The 23,105-nt window shown below is 43.8% G+C and overlaps 1 protein-coding gene across 9 annotated transcripts; it reads left to right on the top strand.

Annotated features, from left to right (window-relative positions):
* On the top strand, positions 1–23,056 carry Tmem39b (transmembrane protein 39B). 9 transcript variants are annotated; one of them, XM_087215377.1, is made up of 10 exons: positions 84–149; positions 2,220–2,346; positions 2,959–3,178; positions 3,577–3,659; positions 3,779–3,862; positions 4,187–4,341; positions 15,776–16,112; positions 16,936–17,123; positions 20,486–20,606; positions 22,624–23,056. In XM_087215377.1, the coding sequence occupies exons 4-10, from the start codon at positions 3,654–3,656 to the stop codon at positions 22,864–22,866; spliced, it is 1,134 nt and encodes a 377-aa protein (XP_087071503.1). In that variant the 5' UTR covers positions 84–149; positions 2,220–2,346; positions 2,959–3,178; positions 3,577–3,653; the 3' UTR covers positions 22,867–23,056. The 9 variants fall into 9 exon arrangements, with proteins under 9 accessions (XP_004850891.1, XP_087071503.1, XP_087071504.1 ...); XM_087215378.1 differs by having other exon boundaries at positions 125–314; XM_004850834.3 differs by lacking the exon at positions 3,577–3,659 and having other exon boundaries at positions 1–149.
* The last annotated feature ends 49 nt before the right edge of the window (positions 23,057–23,105 follow it).

Genomic DNA, 23,105 nt, shown 5'->3' with positions numbered 1-23,105 from the left:
ATGCAAATTTAGCGACGAGGCGGGAGCGCGCGGCTGATACCCGAGGACTGGGTTGGGGCGGTTAGTCCTTTCTCGGCCACCGTCGCCTCGGACATATTGCCCGCAGGAGTTGCGGTGGCGAAACGGAGAGCGTCGGGGGGAGGAGATGGGTGAGCAGAGCGGGTCAGACCTTGTCCCGGTAACGAGCGGGCGCGAGGGTCTGGCTGGCCGAGCTACTAATTGCCGCCCCAGGCGGACTGGGTCCCGGCGAGGAGCGGGGGAGGGGAGGCATGCGGGTGCAGGCGGGACACCGCCCCCTCCTGTCGTTTTGCGAGGTGGGGCCTCTGTTGTGGGGGCGGGACATTGGAGTGGTGGGCGGGGCTTCCTCAATGGAGAGGCCTTGTGGGGGCTTGGCCTTTGAGGAGGACTATCTCGTCCGGGCTAAAAATGGGGGCGAGCTCGAGAGTGGGCGTGTCTCCGCGCCTACGGCGGAGCTTCTGGGCTGTAGGCTCACGTGCGGAGGCGAACTTCTTGGGTTGTGAGGGCTTATTATGCAGGTCGTGGGGCGCGAAGGAGTCCTTTCAAACCAAGAGAGACTTCTGGAGTGGGGCTTGTAGTCTGGGGAAGCGTTTACTAGCTTGTAGGCGGGGTTTCAGGCTGACAGTTGTGTAGGCGGGGCTTATGGTTTGAGAGGCTTTATGTGGAGGCAGAGATCTAAAGATGGGAGAGTGGGTGTGGGCAAAGCTTCGGGGCTGAAGGTGTTTGTGTGGGGTTTTCTAAGCCAAATGTAACAGTGTGTGAACAGAACTTCTGGTCTGGGGAGCTTATTGCGAGCAGAGCTTCTGAACAATCTTTTTTTCTTGGAGACTTGTGGTATAGCCACCTGAATTGAGGGGCTAGGACCTGGTGTGTTTATTTTTATTAGTACATGTTTGTAGAACGTGATGATTACATTCTTCGTGGGAGTTGGGACATGTACATGGCAGTCTTAATTCTTTGTAATTATCTACCTTTCCTCACTCTGCCATTCCCCTTCCCTCTGTCTTTTGGTCCCCTTCCCATTTGCAAAAGATCTATCTCCCTGGTTTCTATTGTGTATTTGTGAATAGAGGCCGCTATGTTGCCATTTGGAGTGTAAACAGGTTATAAGTTTGTTCAGGTTCTTAGTGCAGGATAGTGTTTAGGGTCTTGGGCTAGGCTGCTAAGCCTAGGAAAATAAATTGTGAATACAAGTTTTAGGTCCACAACCACAGAATTCTCCAGAGCCCACATCCTTGTTTGTTTGTTTGGTTTTGGTACCAGGGATTGAACTCGGGACCTTGAGCTTGCAAGGCAGGCACCAGAACCTCTGAGCTAAATCCCTGGCCTGAGCCCACATCTTTGATTCTAAATCAGGCCTTGGGTCCTGCCCATGAGACACCAGGATTGAGCTTCAGAGTCTTGAGAAAAAAGTGGTCTCAAAGGTGCCCAAAATTTTAAGCCACTGGGAACTTGTTCAGATAGGGCCCAGTGCATACCAGAGTTGAGAGCTCATCGCTCACACTCAGATACTGTCTCTGACACAGTGTAGCTCAGCTTCCTAATCTGAAAAAAATTATCTTTCATTCACTCATCAGCATATACTTGTTGTGCGTTGTGATAGGCTTAGGGGAAACAGTGAAAAATATATAAGGTTACTGACCTTTCATTTTCATGAGAGAGACCATAAACATTTTAACAAACAAATTAGAGAATTTCAGGGTGTGAAGAGGGTGGGGAATAGGATGGAAAGTAATGAAGGAGCTGCTTCAGAAAAGACAATCAGGGAAAGGCTCTCCAGACAGAGTATACAGCAAGTGCAAGACATAACAGGAATCTTGGATGCTAAGAAGAGAAAAGCCATGATGGCTACAGCATGGGAATGAGGTTGAAGAGGTGAGGTAGGCAGGTCTAGATCAAAGGCCCTTGTTAGCATTAAATGATAAATGAGATATTTAGGCAACTGTTAGCTAATATCATTGCTGATATCCTTTTTTGTTTTGTTTCGCTTTTGGGGGGGGGCGGGGGGGTGAAGGGTCTTGGTATGTAGTCCAGCCCCAGCCTTGAACTTGCTGTGTGGCCTCAAACTCCAATTTGCCAGGCTGGCCTCAAACTCCTCCTGCCTCAGCCTTCTGGGTGCTGGAAGTACAGGCGTGTGTCACCATGCCTAGCTTGCTTTTTTCCTTGATATATGCACTGTTGCTTTGTATTGAGTCCCACAGGAGGACGAAGAGGTCCCAATAGGACATCTTACTGTCGAAATCCACTCTGTGAGCCAGGATCCTCAGGGGGCTCTGGTGGGGGCCACACTTCCAGTGCATCAGTGACCAGTGTCCGTTCCCGCACCAGGTAAACTACCTTTCTATCTCTCATCCCTCACTGTGGCATTGTGGACAAGGCTGTCCTTGACTGGGTTTTGAGATGTGATATCCTAGATGCCTGGTGGGGGGATACAGGGGAGTAAATAGCATAAAAAATACAGAAGGAGCTCAGTTGAGATGATCACTTGGACAGCTGCAGTGGGACATGATAGAATAAGCCTAAAGTCCTTGATTTTTGCTCCTCGGTTTTGCTCCTGATTTGCTGGTGGCTTGGACACATTGCTCTTTCTCCCGGGACCTCCTTTCCTCATCTATAAACTGGACCTAATAATTCTCTTCTGAGGAATATTTTTTAGGTTTGGGGATAAAATTTGGGGATAAGAAAGACTATTATGGGGCTGGAGATTTAGCTCAGTAGTTCTGCCGCCTGCCTCGAAAGCACAAGGTCCAGAGTTCAATCCCCAGTACCAAAAAAAAGTGTACGAGAAAGACTATTGGCTTTTCTGCCAGACAAGATTAGTAGGACTTTGTGCTTGTCATGAACTGCTTTTTTGATCTTACCCTGAAATCCTGTGCCCCAGAAGCTCTTCCTGGTAAGGTTCTCAGCTGAGCCCCCATGTTATTGCTTTCCCATCCCCAGGAGCAGTTCTGGGACAGGCCTTGCCAGTCCTCCACTGGCTACCCAGACAGTCGTGCCTCTGCAGCACTGCAAGATCCCCGAACTGCCCGTCCAGGCCAGCATTCTGTTTGAGTTGCAGCTCTTCTTCTGCCAGCTCATAGCCCTCTTCGTCCACTACATCAACATCTACAAGACAGTGTGGTGGTATCCGCCCTCCCACCCGCCCTCCCACACTTCCCTGGTAGGTGCACAGCCAGGGCCAGTGTGTGTGTGTGTGTGTGTGTGTGTGTGTGTGTGTGTGTGTGTGTGTGACATTTTGTTTTACTTTAGCATAGTCTGTCATCGAGCATCACTGTACACTTGGCCCCATGTGGAGGATGAGGGTGTAGAAGGAACATTAAACTGATGAATCTTGTATATTCCTAGTGTGCTTCAGACTACACTGGGCATTGTAAGGCTAATAGAGATGAATCTGACAATTTTGCTAAAGACGCTCAGAGTCAAAGTATGTGGGAGAGATAAGCCATAGACAAATATGAATGTTTTAGGGGTAGAAACAGCCTTGTGCAGAAGAGATACAAGAACAGGGATATGGGTGTTGAGAGCCAGAGGGCTCATACACCACTCTCTTATCCCCAGGGACTGTCCCACTTCTCTTCTCTGGGTCCTGTTCTACTCCTCTAAGTAATTTCCTGGCCTGACTCACCTGGAGGCCAATGAAGGTCAGAGAATGGGGACAGTCTCTATAGAAAGGACTGGGCAGAGGGAGGTGGCGGGTATAAGAAAAGCCTATGTATGGGCAAAAGGCCCATGTGACCCCCAGGCCTCTGCCCCTTGACAGAATTTCCATCTGATCGACTTCAACTTGCTGATGGTGACCACCATTGTTCTGGGCCGCCGCTTCATTGGATCCATCGTGAAGGAGGTGATTGGGTCCTAGAGGCTGGCCAGGGATTTTGGGACTTCTTTTTCCCCTGGGGGTGCCAAGGAGACACACCCAGCCCTTCAACCCTGAGGTATATCCTTGGGGCTCCCTTTGGACTTGTTTGAAAAACATTAATCACATCCCATTGGCTCTCACAGTTTACTGGGCATCAAAGAGAGAGGTTCACCTTGCCAGGTTCAGCCCAGGGTGCTGCATACCTTTCCCCGGGTGGGATCACAGGCTATGATGGATGGGTGGAATTTGGGCACAGTCCCTGTGGCCTCCATCCATAGCCCCATCCCATCCTATCTCACCCTGACCTAGGCTTCTCAGAGGGGGAAAGTCTCCCTCTTTCGCTCCATCCTGCTGTTCCTCACCCGCTTCACCGTTCTCACGGCAACAGGCTGGAGTCTGTGCCGATCCCTAATCCACCTCTTCAGGACCTACTCCTTCCTGAACATCCTGTTCCTCTGCTATCCGTGAGTACCCCTCACTTCACCCCTCACTGCCTCTGCCTTTAGTGTGGCTGGGTTGTCTGGCCTCCATATCTGGAAAGACTCTTAGGCAGGCAGTGAAAGTATCCTCTCACATTGTATAATGACACACCCCCTATGCAGAACTGTGGTGGCATAATTTGCCCAATCTCCCACTGATGGGGAGTCAGAATGGGACTTAGATCTACTCTTTTTTTTTTTTTTGGTACTGGGGATCGAACTTGGGTCCTTGCGCTTGTGAGGCAGGCGGCAGAACCACTGAGCTAAATCCCCAGCCCTGGACTCAGATCTTAAGTGTATATCCCAAAGGAACATGCAAGGAATGCTTTGTCTCCCTGTTTCTCTTTCTGTCTTTCTCTGTGTATCTCAGGGTTTGTGTATTAGCTTATGCCTTCCAAGTCTGTATGCTGGCAAGTACCTGCATGTTGGCATGTCCCTGAATGAGTGTCTATGCATGAAGCAAACCTGTACGTATGTGTGTCTGCATGTGCCTGTGTATGTCTATTCTTGTGTCTGGTTAGCTCACTCCTTCTGTCTCATCAAAACCCAGATTGGCAAGGATGGAGAAAGAGTTTCTAGGGAGAGCCTAGGACTACTCCTTTCTGGCCTAAAATTGAAGTTTGGCAAAGTGTCTGATTTGACTACCTGGGGCAGGTTTCTGACCAGCCAGGTATTTTCAGTTATTTCTCAACCCTGGTTCATGAACTTCCTGAAGCTGAGCCAGCCCTGGTTCCTGGGAAGCTTCAGAGCTGGACACTTCTCCCTTTCTGTCTTGCATGACTAAGATGGCACTGATTGGAGTCTCATCACACTTGTTTTAATTATATCTAGTTTTTAATTATTAGAATGACACATGTCTTCTAAAAACATTAAACTCTACAAAAGATTTTGTTGTTGTTTTTGCTGAAGCTGGGATCAAATCCATGCTTGGAAAGCACTCTGCCACTTAGTTACATCCCCAGTGCTCTGTACAAGCTTTTAACATAGAAAATGAAAAGACTCACATAATCTCAGAAACCATTAATCATTTGTAACATATTCTTCCAGATTTTCTCTGAGCAAATACACACACACACACACACACACACACACTCAAACACTCAAACTCCAACACACGCACACTCCCTTCCTTCCTGCTGTCCATCCATACTTCCCTTTTTTTTCAGTACTGGGAATATGCTGAACTACATCCTCAGCCCTTATTTATTTATTATTTTATTTTGAGACAGGGAGTTGCTAAATTACTAAGTTCCTCAGGCTTGGCTAGACATTGTGATCCTCCTTGCCTTAGCCTCCCAGAGTTCTTACATGTTTTTTTTAAGAAAAACAAAAATAGGTTTATGCTATATATGATGTTATACAATTTACTACACTTTTCACACAATCATATTACTTGGATATTTTTCCACGGAAATACATATGAGAATGGCCTTGTACTATTCCATTGTATAGAATTTTCACAATTTATTTGTTTTCTGTGACCTTTTGAGTTGTTCCTAGCTTTTCCTTATTCTTAACAAGGAGACAGGGTCGGGGATTTAGCTTAGTGGTTCCGGCGCCTGCCTTGCAAGCGCAAGGTCCTGAATTTGGTCCCTGGTACCAAAAAAAAACAAACAATGAGGCAATACATTTTTTTTTTTTTTCTTCGTACTGGGGATCGAACTCGGGTCCTTGTGCTTGCACAGCAGGCAGCGAAACCACTGAGCTAAATCCCCGGCCCAAATATTTTCGTTACTCTTTTTTTTTTTTTGGTACCGGGGATTGAACTCGGGTCCTTGCGCTTGCACAGCAGGTGACGAAACCACTAAGCTAAATCCCTGGCCCTGGCAATACATTTTTGTACACTTATCTAGTATTGTTGTACCACAGATTTCCAGAAGTAAAACCACTATACAAAAGGTACGGTATGTCCATTTACATTTATTATAGATATTAACAAATTGCCTTTCAACAGGGTTTACTGTTTAAAACTGTCAGTAGTTGATTTAACACTATAGTTGCTACCTGAACCACGTATGATGGCACACACCTGTAATCCCAGTTCTTTGGGAGGCTGAAGCAAGAAGATCACAGGTTGAAGCCTGGGCAATTTAGCAACTTGGCAAGACCTTGTCTCAAAGTAAAAGTATTTGGGGGCCAGGAATTTAGCTCAGTGGCACCACGCCTGCTTCACAAGTGGAACATCCTAAGTTTGATCCCCAGTAGGGGTGGGGAGGTAAAAAAATTTTTTAAAAGGGCTAGGAATGTAGCTTGCTGTGCAAACCCTGGTTTCAATCTTCAGTAGCTCATACACAAAAAAGTATGATTAGTTCTGATGAATTGTTCTCCTTAGATACAGGCATCACCCATGTCCATATTTTTTATTTTTTTGACATAATACTTCATAAAAAATTTAAATCTAGTGCTAAAAAGCTTATAATGAGAAGCAGTAGCCTCCAACCCCACCTCCAGATTTTTAGTGCAACTCTTCAAAAGCAGTCTCTTTTGGGCCTGGAATTTATCTCAGTGGCACCATGCCTGCCTTGAAAGCACAAGGTCCTGAGTTCAAGTCCTGGTACTAGAAAAACAAAACAAAAACAAACAAAAGCAGTCTCTTTCAGTTTCTGGTTTTGAGTGGTTTTTGAGTTATCTCCATAGTTCTTGTATCCTTATACCTTTGGTTTTACTTTTAAATTTATTTATTGTTTTTATAATTGGATAATAAGTTCACATAGTTAAAATTCCAAAGATGTAAGAGTGAAAGTCTGCCCTTGACTGTTGCCTCCAGCTGCCTAGTTGGGTAACATTTCAAGAGGTAATCACCAATGTTTCTGGTTCCTTGTATGTTTTGTAAATAAACATTCTATGCACATACAAGCATACTACGTACAACACACATGCATACACACATTATTTTCCAGTAATGACAAAGGTTTTTTTTTGGTTTTTTGGTACTGGGGATCGAACTCGGGACCTTGTGCTTTTGAGGCAGGTAGCAGAACTACTGAGCTAAATCCCCACCCCAAAGATTTTTTTTTGAAACAGAGTCTTGCTAGGTAATTCAGGCTGCCCTTGAACTCATTATGCAGCCCTGGCTGGCCTCCAACCCACAGCAATCTTCCTGCCTCGTCTCCCAAGTGCTGGGATTATAGGCGTGTGCCACCACACCTGGCTTCAAATAAAGATTTAGTTCATTACTTCATCCCTACTATCTTCAGAATTTGATAATTATTGTTATATTTAGTTTTCTCTTATTTTTGTCAGTAACAATAGTATGCTAGGAGCTGGGGGTATTGCTTAGTGGTAGGGGGCTTGCCTAACATGTGCAAGGCCAAGGTTCCATTTCTAGTGCTGTCAAGAAAAAAGTATTAGGCCAGGGATTTAGCTCAGTGGTTCCGCCACCTGCCTCGAAATTGGAAGGTCTCAAGTTTGATCCCTGGTACCAAAAAAGAAAAAAAGTATTTTTTTTATTCCATCAACAGTAGTTACATGTGTTTTGTTTTGTTTTTGCAGTACAGGGGATTGAACCCGGGAGGACTGATGTAGATCCCCAACCGTTTTAAATTTTATTTTCAGACAAGGTCTTGCAAAATTGCCCAGGCTGGCTTTGAACTTGTAACCCTCTTGCCTTAGTTTTCTGAGTAGCTAGGATTACAGGTGTACACCACTGCACCAGCATAATAGTATTTTGAATTCCTTTTATGTAAGAGAAGAATATTAGGAACCCTACCCATCTACCTTTCCTCCTCTCTTTCTCCTTAATTCCTGGCAGCTGTAATCTTTTATATTGGCAAGCTTGACATTCATATGCTCCTATATGACTATGTTTAAGTCTTTGATTCATTGTCTAAGGTTAATTCTAAACATTAAACTGCAATAAATAGCCTTAATATAGTTATGTGTATGAAAATTCTCACTGCCAGGCCTGGTAATGTACATAAATGATATTCCTTCTTTATAGTTGCTGAGTTACTATCTTAAAGAATGTTCCCAGTGTGAAAATCAAATGGTTTCTCAGGCCGGGATTTAGCTCAGTGGCACCAGGCCTGCCTTGCAAGCACAAGGTCCTAAGTTTGATCCCTGGTACCGCAAAAAAAAAAAAAAAACAACAGATGGTTTCTCTTTTCTTACATTCTATCAGTTGCTTAAATCATGTCACATTTTTATTTGCTTCATATTTAGATTATAACTTTATTTATTTACTTATTTATTTATTTTGATACTGGGGATTCAACTTAGGACCTTGCGCTTGTGAGGCAGGTGAGGTACTACTGGGCTAAATCCCTGGCCCCAAGATTGTAACTTTCTTATATAACATTTTACTTATCTTGGAGTTTCTAATTGCCTTTTTTCTTACTGACAAAAGAATGATGAGCCTTCAGCATATCTTTAAGTTTATCCAGCTTCTCAGTCATGCTACCAGTTCCCTAGAGTCCATTTCCCCTACCCTAAGACATTCTTCCTGGAAGCCTCCATCCTCCTGCTCCAGTCTGGAGTGGTTGCTTTTTAGCCCTGCTGTACAGCTCTCACCCTGGGACTTCCCTTTGCTGCCCTCCTGGGTTGGATCCACTGTTTCCTGGTTCCCATGTCTTACTCTCTCTTGGTTTTCTCCCTTATTTTTCTGGAGTGCCTATCAGGTAATTTCCTTAACAGTGGGTATTTGGGAGGTATATACATTCTGAGTCCTTGAATATCTACAAATATCTTTATTCTGCCCTCAGACTTTACTGAATATATATTTCTAAGCTCAAATTCATATTTTCTCAAGGTTTTGAAGATATTGTTCCATTGTCTCTAGCATCCAGTGTTGTTAGTGACAAGTCCAGTGTCATTTTGACGCCAATTCCTTTGTAGATAACTTCTTTATTTCTTTTCTGGAAGCTTTTAGGCATTTTCTGTTTATGTCTCAATTATTAAAGATTTCACAAGGATGTATCTGGTGCATAACTTTTGTCAGTTATTCTGTCACAACTCAAACTTGTGATCCTCCTACCTCAACCTCCCTAAGTGCTAAGATTACAGGCATGCGCCACCTATGACTTCTTAACCTGGAGATTTGGTTACTTCTTTAGCTTAGGAAGATTTTCTTCTATTATTTCCTTTATAATATCTTTTCCATTTTTTCTGTTCTGTCTGGACTTCTGTTCATCAAATGGTAGATCTCGTAGGTTGATCATTTGTTTCTCTTACATTTTTCCTTATATTTTCCATTTTTCTCTGTCTCTGTCTCTCTCTCACTCTCCCTCTCCCTCTGTCTCTCTCTCTCTCTCTCCCTCCCTCCCTTCCTCCCTCCCTCTCCTTTGTCTCTTTGCTTTGCCTTCAGAGAGACTTCCTCAACTTTATCTTCCAGCTTTTTTGTTTTGGTTTTTGGTACCGGGGATTGAACTGGGGACCTTGCACTTGCACGGCAGGCACCAGAACCACTGAGCTAAATCCCCACCCCTCTTCCAGCTTTTTTATTGAGATTTTTTTCATCAATCATATTTTTCATCTCTAAGACCTTTTGTTTTCTGATTGTACTTTTCTCATAGCATCCTGTTCTTGTTTTTAAAACCTCTATGTTCTCTCAATTTTGTCTTTACACCGGGGCCAATTTTTCTGTTTAATACTGTTAGTTTTCCAAATAGAGTTGATTTCCTCAGTTGTCTGTATTTAAGAATGAAGCACTGAGTAGCAGGAGTGCATTTTCTTTCCTTCTACAATTTTTTCAGTGGGTGGGAGGTTTGACTAGATTTCTAAGCACATGGGTAGGACACTGGTAGCCTTTGCTTTAGGAGGTGTGAGTGAGGTGCAGGTGTCAAGCTGTGGGCCCCTATAGACCAGAAAGGGATGGGAATATTACTCTTTTTGCGGGGGGGCGAATATTACTCTTAAGATGCTCCCATTAGAAACTTCAATTGTCTCACATAGTTTATTCAATTTCTTTTGAGAAGAATCCTTCAGGGTGGGTTGTGTGAGGTGATTAGGGAATAAAAGGACTGATTCATATGAATAAATACAGACCTTTCTTTATTAAGGCTGTTTGTACAGCAAGGCTACCCTCTGTGAAATGTGCCCATTTCAAGCCAGAGTCTCCCTCAGGTCACTCTGGCCATGTGAGTTCCCATACCAGTGCATCATCTCATATCGTATTCTAGATCTGTGCTGTCTAGCTAGTTTGGTAGTCACTAGCTGCCTGTAGTTATTGAGCACTTAAAGTGGCCACTTTCAATTGAGATATGCTATGAGTGTGAGATACACACCAGATTCTAAAGACTTTGTACAAAAAAAGAAAGTAAAACATCTCATTAATAAATATTCACTATATGTAATATTTGTCCGTGGATTGGGTTAAGTAAAATAAAGTATTAAAATTAATTTCTTTTTTTTGTTTGTTTTTTTGGAAATTAATTTCATCTTTTAATATGGCTACTAGAAAATTTTCAGTTGCCCATGTGACTCTCATATTTCTTTTGGAAAGCTCTCACTGTAGGTAATGGCTTTTTCCTCATCTGTCAACATATCTCCATTTGTTTTCTCAGTTTTGTCAGTCATTTGTGTACTGATGACCTCCTTCCCATTTTTTTCTTTTCGCTAATGGGTATTTATTTTCTACTTTTACACTGTCTTGAATGAGTGAGTGGAGGGTATGAAAGAATTTGCCATCTTGCATGTAAAGGTGCTTCTAATTTCTTTCTTTTTTTTTTGGTACTGGGGATCGAACTCAGGTCCTTGGACTTGCGAGGCAGGCAGCAGAATCACTGAGCTAAATCCCCAGCCCAATGCTTCTAATTTCTAATCTTTCAGAGCAGTCACTTACTGGCAACAAATAGTTTAGTTGCTTACAGGACCTATCTGCAGTTCTTAGAGGCAAAACCAAGGAAATTCTTAAGTACTTGCCTATAAGATAGAGTCTGAGTCCTTTATATTTTTGCATAACACCCTCCCCACCACCAGTTCACACAGGACATCCTGAAGAATGTTTTGGGAATTCCATTGCAATCTTCTTTCCTGTTCCCACAGAATCACTGGCCTCTTTATTTTCTAAACAGAATTGTATTGATCTTCTATTCAGAGCCACGCATCATGCTGGAGGGCTGCAACAAGGACTGAATGAGAGTATTTATGAAAACACTAGTTTAATGCCTGGCTGGGAGAAAAGGATCAATATACGTTGTGTAACTATATAACATAGGGCAAGTTAAGGAAGCTGAAGCACAGAGGTTAAATAACATGTCCTAAATCACAGATCTCGTAACTGGCAGAGTAAGATTTTAATTTAGGTCTCTTTGGCCCCAAAAGTTATGCTTTTTAAAATTTTTATTTTATTTTATTAATTATTTATTTGGGTTTTTTGAGACAGGGTCTCACTATGTAGTTCTGGCTGTCCTTGAACTCACTGTGCAGCCCAGGTTGGCCACAAGCTTGCAGAGATACTCCTGCCTCAGCCTTTGGAGTTCTGGAATTACAGGTGTGTGCCACCATATCCTGCTTTTTTTTTTAAAGGAGACAAGATCTTGCTGTTGACCCTGAACTCAATTCTGCCTCAACCTGCTAAGAAGCTGGCATGTGCCACTGCACCCAGCTAATGTGTTATACTCTTAACCACAATTCTTTAAGTATCTTACTTAATATTACCACAGGAGGCTGGGTGTGGTGGTGTATGCCTATCATCCCAGCACTCGGGAGGCTGAGGTGGGAGGATCACCATGAGTTTGAGGCCATCCTGAACTACATAGTGAGATCCTATCTCAAAAAACCCAAAAAATATATATACATATATTATCACAGGAAGAATGGTAACATCCCTGTTTTATAGACAGGAAAACAAAAGCCCAAAGAGGCTTAGTTATTTGCCTAGGGACAGCTATTCCTTCCTGGGACCCCAGAAAAAAATAAAAGAAAAAATTGTAGTTAAGAAATGTAGCACTAGGGCCGGGGATTTAGCTCAGTGGTTTCACCGCCTGCTGCACAAGCACAAGGATCTGAGTTCGATCCCCGATACTAAAAAAAAAAAAGAAATGTAGCACTAGCTAGGTGTGGTGACACATGGCCTATAATCCCAGTACTTGGGAGGCTGAGGCAGGAGGATCACTGAAAGTTCAAGGCCAGCCTGGGCTCTATAGTGAGTTCAGGGCCAACCTGAACTACAAATGGAGACCCTAACTCAAAAAAAAAAAGAAAAAGAAATGTAGCACTAGCTAGGTGTGGTGACACATGCCTGTAATCCCAGCACTCAGGAGGCTGAGGCAGGAGGATCACCATGAATTTGAGGCCAGCCTGGGCTACATAAGTTCAAGCCCAGCCTGAATTACATAGTGAGACCTAGTCTAAAAAGAAAGAGAAGAGAGCCGGAGATTTAGCTCAGTGGTTTCACCACCTGCCTCGCAAGTAGAAGGACCCGAGTTCGATCTCCGGTACAAAAAAAAAAGAAAGAGAAGAAATGTAGCACAGAGTTAAGTGTGGTGGTACATGCCTGTAATCTCAGGACTCTGGAAGGCTGAGGCAGAAAGATACAAGTTTAAGCCCAACTGGGCAATTTAATAACTTAGTGAGACCTTGTCTCAAGGGGCTGGGGATGTAGCTCACTATGATAGTCCTGGGTTCAATGTCTAGTATTGCCAAAAAAAAAAAAAAAAAAGCACTGTCATTGACCCTAACTTCTGGGGGACAGCCCAGAGCCCCTCTTGGGGCTTTGTAATTCTGGGAACCTAGACCTAGAGAAATTGAGAGGCCTCAAGGTGGAAAAAAACAGAAATAACTATACCCTGACGTGGTAGCAGATGCCTGTAATCTCAGCACTCAGGAGGCTGAGGCAAGAGGATTACCATGAGTTCAAAAAAAAACGCAAGCACTTACCACTTTTTATAATTATAGTCCTCCCTTGGTACTCTGGAAGACTCACTTCAGGACATCCCAGATACCAAAATTAGAGGATACTCAGGTCTCTTATAGCATGTGTGTGCGTATAACGTACACACATCTTCCCTGTATACTTTAGTAAGTATGCCAGGGATGTAGCTCAGTGGCATTGCACCTGGCTGGCAAGTGCAAGGTCCTGAGTTCAATCTCTGGTACCAGAAAAAAAAAAAAACTTTAGTAAGTAATCATTTCTACATTACTTACAATACCCAATGCAAAGTAAATGCTATGCAAAAGGTTAATTCTCTTTTAGAGCAGGTGTGTTCAACCTGCAGTCCACTTTTTTTCCCCTCTTTTTTTCATGAAGAATTGTCTTAGGCTGCGTATAAGATATATAATATAATGTATATAAGTAACAAAACTTTTTTAAAAATATAAAAATTTAACGAGAAAAAAACAAAAAACTTCTTTAAATATTTGTATTATAACATTAACAAAATAAAAGAGGGGCTGGGGGTGGTGGCACGGGCTTGCAATCCCAGAACTGTGGAAGCTAAGGCAGGAGGATCACTGTGAGTTCAAGGCACCCTGAGCTACATGTGAGACCCTGTGTCAAAACAAACAAAAAAGGGAGTAGAGAGCAAGCCACAAGTTGTACCATACATGTCTGGTTTAGAAGTTGACAATGAATAAAAATCTGTACATGTTCAGGACAGATGCAAACATGCCAACACCATAGACCTAATTACAAATCAGCAGCCATGTAACATTTCTTTTTCAGATAGGATATTTTCAATCCCAGGTTGCTTGAATCTGCAGATGGAAGATCCACAGATAGGGAGGGCTCACTGTATTCTTCCAGTCTACAGGCTTACCTAGTTTTCTTCTCGAACAGTACCAGCCATATACTCAAAAATATACCTTGAGAGCTGAGCACATTGGTACATACTTGTAATCCCAGTGACTTGGGAGGCTGAGGCAGGAGGATCACAAGTTTGAGGCCAGCCTGGGCAACTTTGTGAGCCCCATCTCAAAAACAAAGGCTAGGATGCAGCTAAGTGGTAGCTAAGTGGTATAGCATGCACAGGGCCAAGGGTTCAATTCTTAGTACCACAAAAAACAAAGCAAAACAACCCTAATTAACTTTAGCTCTACCTGAAGGGTGCTGTTCAGGGGAAAGGATTTGTACTGTTTTAAGGGTCCATAGTTGACACTCTGTATGGTACTTTGCGATACACACGGATGAAATTGTCTAATAATGTATTTGTCAGATTATATTTCTATCACATGTCACATGACTGTATTGAAATTTAAATTTTAAAAATTTGGGCTACATGGAGTCTACTAGCTAATTAGATTTTTTTTTCCAGGGCCGGGGATTTAGCTCAGTGGTTCCAACACCTGCCCCACAAGCTCAAGGACCTGAGTTTGATCCCCGGTACCAAAAAAAAAAAAAAAAGTGCTAGAATTTTTTTTCCAGACCACTATTTGTTCAATATTAGTTTTGAAAATCTTTCTAAAACAAATCACATCCTTTGATGTCCTGTTAATGCTTGAGATGTCTTTTTAAATTATATGGAAAAATGTTTAAGTACTTTTCAATTTTGCTTTGGCTGAGTTCTGTTATATTTGAATATTATTATAGTTTTTTCCCTTGCATTGCTTTTCTTTGAATAATTTTAATTTTTGTATATATGTGTGTTTAGTGAATGATAATAAAGTTATACATTTAAGAAAAGTCCATTTCACCACTGGCACATAATAGGCACAAACTAAATACTTGTGAACTGTGCAATGCAAACTAAAGAGTTACCTCCCATACATGCACCAAATCATATAATTTATACTTATTTTTGTTGCACCTTGTACATTTTTAATTCATTAAATTGGTTTTTTAAAATATCTATCTTGATCTTTGGTACCAGACAGAGCTGGGTCTGAGCCCTAGCTGTATTTCTTTCTTGTTAATTGCGTAACCATTTAGGAATTTACTTCACTTCTCTGAGCCACAGCTTCCTCAGCTGAAAAGGGGATAGAATAGCAGTTTCTAATGCATGTTACAAGAAAAAAAAGAAGGTACAGGTAAAGCATTTAGTACAATGCTTGGAACATAGGCTGGGCCAGTGTGTGGGGACTGTTATTATTATTAGCTGTCACTACTAGATGGTGGGGGTAGGGACTTGTCTCTTGCTTCTTACTATATGCCCAGTGCTCAGCACATACTCAGTGCTAAGATATATGTTCAAAAATCATTGGATGGGGCTGGGGATTTGGCTCAGTGGTTACGCCGTCTGCCTTGCAAGCACAAGGACCTGAGTTCAATCCCTGGTACCAAAAAAAAAAAAATCATTGGATGCCGGGGATGCAGCTCAGCAGTGCTGCACCTGTCTGGCAAGCACAAGGTCCAGAGTTCGATTCCTGGTACCAGAAAAAAAAAAAACATTGGATGGAAGCATTGATGGATGAAGGATGGGTAAATTCCCCTCAGAGCATTCAGGAAAGCTGAGGCTCAGAAAGGAAAGCACAGCCCACTCTCAGGCTAAAGGTTGGGGTCTGAGCCCATGGCCAGGCCTGCCCTCACTTCTGTCTTCCCCAGCAGGTTTGGGATGTACATTCCATTCCTACAGCTGAACTGTGATCTCCGCAAGACAAACCTCTTCAGCCACATGGCCTCCATGGGGCCCCGGGAGGCAGTGAGTGGCCTGGCACGGAGTCGGGACTACCTGCTGACATTGCGGGAGACGTGGAAGCAACACACTCGACAGCTGTATGGCCCAGAAGCCATGCCCACCCATGCCTGCTGCCTGTCACCCAGCCTCATCCGCAGTGAAGTGGAGTTCCTCAAGATGGATTTCAATTGGCGTATGAAGGAAGTGCTTGTTAGCTCCATGCTGAGTGCCTATTACGTGGCCTTTGTACCTGTCTGGTTTGTGAAGGTACACAGCTTAATGCAGGGAGGGACAGGGCCCAGCTGGGACCTTACCTTGCTGCCTACCCCCTGTGAGCCCTCCTGATTGCATAAATAACTACTCTTTTTTATGGGATTTCCCATCTGTTCTCTAGAAAACTAGAATGATTACTGTCTGCATTTTAGAGTGCAGAGAACAAGACTCCCAAAAAAGGAAGTGACCTGCCTAAGGTCACTCAGCCAATGAGAGACATAGTGTTATTCATAATAATTGATAACAAAGAGCATTGACTTTATACAGTATTTTGGTGGCTGTTTTGATACAGGTGTAGCAATATCCTTCCTTACCCTTAAGTAGGGAAGCCAGGATTCATCCAGATCTGACCCAAAAAGTCTGTGTATACTGTCCTGGAAGGTACCTCCTCAGCTATAGTAGTCTTGAAACATTCCTACAGGATGTACTGTACCTAAAGATTGGAGGTTGAGGGAATTTAATGTCTGTCGAACACCTATAACACCTAAGGAACTTTCATGTGTGTTGTAATCTTCCTAATGCCTTTCAGAGGTGATTGTGGTTACTCTTTTGGAGGGAGAGTGGACAGGGTCTTGCTATGTAGTTCAGGCTGGCCTTGAACTGGTGATTATCCTACCTCAACCTCCCAAGTGCTGGGATTACAGGTGTGTGCCACCATGCCCAGCTTCCTTTGTTAGGTTTTTGACTCTTGATTTCAGGCCATCCTGAGTCTCCCCAGCACTGTCCCAACTTCTAAGGGAGGTAGAATCAGGGAAGGGAGAAGGAGTGATGGCCATTATGGGCATCCCAAGCCTTACCCACTTCTTGCTATCCCCAGAACACACATTACTATGACAAGCGTTGGTCCTGTGAGCTCTTCCTGCTGGTGTCTATCAGTACCTCAGTGATCCTCATGCAGCACCTACTGCCTGCCAGCTACTGTGACCTGCTGCACAAGGCTGCTGCCCATCTGGGCTGCTGGCAGAAGGTGGACCCAGCACTGTGCTCCAATGTGCTACAGCATCCGTGAGTTGTCCTTCTCTGCTCTGCTCAACCCCAACCCTCCTGGTCCGTGTCTGGAGTCACTTGCCTACTTGCTTATTAGCTCTTCAGCCAGCCAGCAAACAGCTATTGAGCCTGACTTGTATTTTAGGCCTGTGTCCAGAATAGGGTGTGGTGGGCTGGGGATTTAGCTCAGTGGTTCTGCCGCCTGCCTCAAAAGCGCAACAACCCAAGTTCGATCCCTGGTACAAAAAACAAAACAAAACCAGAATAGAGTGTGGTGGAGCCCAAGAGGAGGGAGAGCCGGGGATTTAGCTCAGTGGTTTCGCCGCCTGGTACGCAAGCACAAGGACCTGAGTTCAATCCCCTGTACCAAAAAAAAAAAAAAAAAAGAGGAGGGAGGAATAGAAAGAAAGAACATAGCTGAATATGAGGATCAATGTGTCTGTGGCTCCCTAAAGGCCTCTGAGATGATCCAGCGTTCTTCACACGGCTTCCCAGCTCATGAACTGAGTCCTGTCAGCCGTTTTCTGTTCATCTCTTATAGCTTGCAGTGTGCTGGAGATGGAAGGTGAGCAGGTGGCAAATTCAGACTCATGCACTGCCTCATTTGTTGATTCATTTATTAGTTCACTAATTGACTAAATTGCTCAAAGATGCAATCATTCATTGCTTACTTCCTGTCTCATCTGCTCACTCATCCACTCAACTGTTAGGTCACCTGTTCTTTGAGGAAATACTTACTTCTACCCATTCCATATCAGGCCTGGTGCTGGTGTATCAGGCAGGGGAGGTTGTACCTATAGGCTGAAGAGAGACATAGAAGATTTTTTAACAAGTCAAATGTGGTGGTACACACCAGTAATCCCAACTCTTGGGAGGCCAGCCTGGGCTAATCCTTAGACACTAGTGAAGAATGAGCCAAGTTAAGGGGAGGATAGCCCAATACCTCAGAGCTCCTGAGCAGGGGGACATCTCCCTCTAATCTGGGTGCAGTGTTATCCTACATCTAGGCCTCTTTTGCCTCACTTATACGAATTACTCATGTACCTATTTCTATAGCCCTTTATCAAAGTATTTTTCAACCCAGGTTATGCTAATTTTTCTGCCTATATTCCCCTATGAGACTGGAAGCTCCTCAAGGACAGGACCACCTCTGAATTATATCTGAGTCTTAGGCCCAGGACAAGGGCTGGCAGAGAGGAGACCCCTGGAACGTGTTTGTAGAGATAGATCCACCAAGGAGCAAAAATGCAAGGAAGGCCACAAAGCCAAGCCTCGTGGTGTTGGCCCTCCATGCCAATCAGGGTCCCTTTTGTGCTCTGTCCAGGTGATCCAGAAAAGTTACTAGACTGACAAATGAGCCAAAAGTGGGCTTATCTTATCCTCAGGCTCTGAGGGGAGGGAGGAGTAGAAAGATAGAAGGTAGCTGAATATGAGGATCTACCTGTTTGGGGCTCTCTAAGACTCTGAAATAAGATCCAGGCTTCTTCACAGGGCTTCCCAGCTGATGAACTGAGTCCTGCCAGCCAGCCTTTTCTGCTGATCTCTTACCCTGCTCTAGTTCATGCTTTGCTCTAGCCATGCAAACCTCTTCCAGTCCTTGTATGCTTTTTGGGATCTAGGCTTTTTCCTTTTGGAATGCTCTTTCTGTCCTTCTTTTGCTGGTTAACTATCTTTAGCACTCCCTTCAGTCCCCCATGTCCTCCCCTCCCTTCATTCCCCCATGGTACCATACTCATTGCACTTCATGCTTTCTGCTGAGTTTGCTTAGTTTCCTGTCTGCCCTTCCAGTACTAAAAGCTTCTGGAGGCCAGGTCTCTTGCTGGTCTAGCACTCAGCTGTCTCTTCCCTACGGCTAGAGTGCCTGACTTATGATGAGTACACTGAAATTTTTTTGTTTGTTTTATTTTTCTGTGTATAGTCTTTTATTTTTTAAGGTAAAATTTACATAGAATGAAATGTACAAATTGCAAAGGGTACAATTCTTTGAGTTTTGATAAAGTCATATACACCCATATAACTTACCCCATCAAGGTATAGAACAGTTCCAGCCCTGCCAGGAAATTTTCTCATGGCCCTTGTGACTTCCTGCCCCCAAGGCCTTCCTGTATTATTTTACCATAGGTTAGTTTTGCCTGTTCTAGAATTTCATATGAATGAAATTATAAGTAGATACTCTTTATGTCCAGCGTTCATTTGCATGTTTATTGTCTGTGAGGTTCATCTTTGTGGTTGTATATAACACAATAACTACTTTTTTTTTTTTGGTACCGGGGATCGAACTCAGGACCTTGCGCTTGTGAGCCAGGTGGCAGAACCACTGAGCTAAATCCCCGGCCCAGTAACTACTTTTTAAATGAATGAAATAATGAGGCAGGAGTGTACATTAGAAGAGAGATTGTAGTTCTCAGTCTCTAGCCCAGGACCTTTGAAGTTCCTGGGAAAACACAGAAACACTGGAAGAAAGTTTTCACTAGGTGCAGTCTCATTCACATGCACATGGGCCCTCTCAGTGTCAGGCTTTGTGGCATTCTTTAAGGACACAAGGATGGATTGGACACCATCTCCTCTTCCTAGAGGGCTCCTAGCCTCATGAGGGATACAGACAGGAAAATAAATAAATGACGAACGTTGGGAAAAGTGGGTCAATAGCACTAGATTCAGGGGTCAGTAATAGGATACTCAACTCTGGGGCATTTGAGAGAGACTTTCTGGAAAAGCCAGGTTTTGAAAGATGATGAAGAACTTTCCAGAAGGGTAAGGCTTTGAGCTGGGCATGGTGGTGCATGCCTGTAATCCCAGCACTCGGGAGGCTGAGGCAGGAGGATCACCATGAGTCCAAGGCCAGCCTGGACTATATAGCGAGACCCTGTCTCACCCCCCACCCCTCAAAAACAAACCAGAAGGTCAGTCCTGTTGGAGGGGGAGTACAGAGACATGAACAGAATGATGTGCTGGGAGGAAGTGGAACAGTTCTGAGAGTTTATGAGCTGTGTGACGGGAGTCATGGGAAGCCGTTAGCATATTTTAAGGAGAGCATGGTCATGCTCAGCCTGATTTTTACAGAGACCATTCAGATAGCTGTGTGGTGGACTGATTGGAAGCTAGAAGTAAGACCAGATGAAGCAAAAACATCCATAGAGGAAAAAGGGTTTTTGTTACAATCTCTTAGCCCTAGACTGCCAGACTCCCAATGCAATGAATTTCTCAGGGTTCATGCCTCATTTTATGGAGGGGGCAACTGAGACCCGAAAAAGGAAGTTAGTGTGTCTAAATGACAGAAATGGAAGTAGAGCCCTGGTGATTGCTCTGTGCCTAATCTTGTGGTACCTTCTTTCTTGGTTGAGCCTGGGATAAGAGGCACTCTTGAACTATGCCTCCAGGTGGACTGAAGAATGCATGTGGCCACAGGGTGTGCTGGTGAAACACAGCAAGAATGTCTACAAAGCAGTAGGTCACTATAATGTGGCCATCCCCTCTGACGTCTCCCACTTCCGGTTCCATGTGAGTCTCCTCCTCTGGGAAAGAGGGTTGGGGCATGATGTAGAGGGGAGGGGATGGATGGGAATCACCAGGGAGGAAGGTGGGCAAAGCAAGAGAAAGCTATTTTCAGTATTTCCCAAATCCAAAGGAAGACAGTACACACATGCAGCATAAGTAAAGCTACTACAAAGATTATCACTTCATAACTATTGGTCACTTGGTAACAGATCTTTCATACCATTGGATGGAGAAGATCGTACAATAAAAGAATGTGTTCTTGGCAGTTAAAATAACAATGATTACTCCTTGCTACGTGCTAGGCACTATGCTAAGCACCTCCCACGTACCGTACTATTCAGTCTTTCCCAGAAACTTGTGTGTAAGAGAACTGCCAGAGCTAACCCTGTTTTTAGATACTGAAATTGGCTTAAGGAGTCCAGCTTCAAGAGCTCCTTATTGGGAAACTTGGGAACTGATAGTAATGACACATAACTCAGCACCGTGGGACAGGGCTGCTCAGAATCGGATAGGTTAGTGTTCTCTATTTATTTTTCTTTTAAACTCCTTTTTTCCAACACAGTCATAGACTGAAGTTCAATTTAAGGACTTCACAGCATTGTTCTATTTGAAGAGATTGGAACCCCCTTCACTTCCCACTCACCTCTGCTAAAAGCTCCCCAGGTATTACATAGAAACTGGGGCTCTGAAGATTACAGTTTGAGATACTACTTACCTGAGCTATTACTGGCATTTCACAGTTGAGAAACCTGAGGCCCAGGGAGGGAAGGGATTTGCCCAGAGTCTTGCAGCCTGTCAGGTGCAGAACTGAGCCTAGCACCTTGGTGTCTTGAACTCTGTTTCATGCCACCCCTCTTCCCATCTTGTAAGCATACCTGCAGGTTTAGCTATCTTGGCCCTGCAGAATCAAGATCCTAAACATTAAACGTACTTTTGAACTTACAGAAAATGTTTCTTGAGCCCTACACTCCACCTTGCTCTGAAATACTAGGTATGAATAAGGTGTTATTATGTCCCCTAGAAGCTTCCAGCCTAGCTAAGGATGCTACACAGGAAGTAATAGATACTGAGGGTATATAGTCTGCAATAACTTTCTACACAAATAAAATAAAATTCTAATTTGTTCAGACCCCAATAATACCCAAGAGGATGACATAGAAAAAGATGGTGGGCCGGGGAGTTAGCTCAGTGGTTCCATTGCCTTCCTCGCAAGCACAAGGTCCTGAGTTTGATCCTTGGTAACAACAACAACAAAAAAGATATTGGCATGTATGAAGATACCAGATTGAAACCCATAATTTTTTTTTTTTTTTTTTGGTACCGGAGATTGAACTTGGGTCCTTGGGCTTGCGCAGCAGGCGGTGAAACCACTGAGCTAAATCCCCGGCCCATGAAACCAAATATTTTATAAAATTAATAGGTGCTAATAAAAATATATTAATAAAGCTGGGCATGCTACCACATACCTGTAGTCCCAGCACTTGAGAGGCTGAGGCAGGAGGATTGCCATGAGTCAAGGCAAGCCAGAGCTACATAGTGAGTTCACAGCCAGCCTGAGCTATGGAATGAGACTCAAAAAAACAAAACAAAAAAATCTAGAAAAATAAATATATGGAGCTGGGGATTTAGCTCAGTGGTTCTGCCGCCTGCCTCACAAGTGCAAGGTCCCGAGTTTGATCCCCAGTACCAAAAAAAAGAAAGAAAAATAAATATATAAATAAATAAAAGATACTGATTTTAGACCAGAAAAAGTAAATAAGACTTCGGAAGAAAGGATCCTTGGAGGTACAAGATGAACGGTATTTTAAATAATTTAAATAGAAGCAGCAGCCCTGTCAGAAGGCATACCACAAGCAAAGACAGATGAGATGGCAAAGTCTGTGCCTAATTCTACAAAGTCTTCCTCCCAACCAAGTGTGCATGGGGTCCCAAGAGCTAGTCCCTTTCACTGGCCCATGAAGAATCCCCCCATCCCAGGGGGAGCACATCTTCTAGCCCATGCCTATCCTTCCCTGGGCAGTTCTTTTTCAGCAAACCCCTTCGGATCCTCAACATCCTTCTGCTGCTAGAGGGCGCCGTCATTGTCTACCAGCTGTACTCCTTAATGTCCTCTGAAAAGTGGCACCAGACCATCTCACTGGCCCTCATCCTCTTCAGCAACTACTATGCCTTCTTCAAGCTGCTGCGGGACCGCCTGGTATTGGGCAAGGCCTACTCATACTCAGCCAGCCCCCAGAGAGACCTGGACCATCGGTTCTCCTGAGCCCCTAGTGACCTCAGGGACAACATCCAGGCTTCAGCCAGGGCTCCCTGGCAAGGGGCTGTTGGGGAGGATTGAATAGGGGAAAAACAAAAACAAAAAATCCACCAGAGCTTTGTATTTTTGTTACGTACTGTTTCTTTGATAATTGATGTGATAAAAAAAAAATGTCCTATTTTTATACTCCCAACAATCCTGTGTGCTGTGGTTCTTTCCCTTCTTAACTGTCAGGTAAAGCTCAA

This window comes from Heterocephalus glaber, unplaced genomic scaffold, assembly GCF_053883595.1.
Source record: "Heterocephalus glaber isolate CG9 unplaced genomic scaffold, H.glaber_assembly_v1.0 deba00001452, whole genome shotgun sequence".
Taxonomy (NCBI): Eukaryota; Metazoa; Chordata; class Mammalia; order Rodentia; family Bathyergidae; genus Heterocephalus; species Heterocephalus glaber.
Note: the sequence above shows the minus strand (reverse complement) of the source record. Positions and strands in the feature narration are given on the sequence as shown.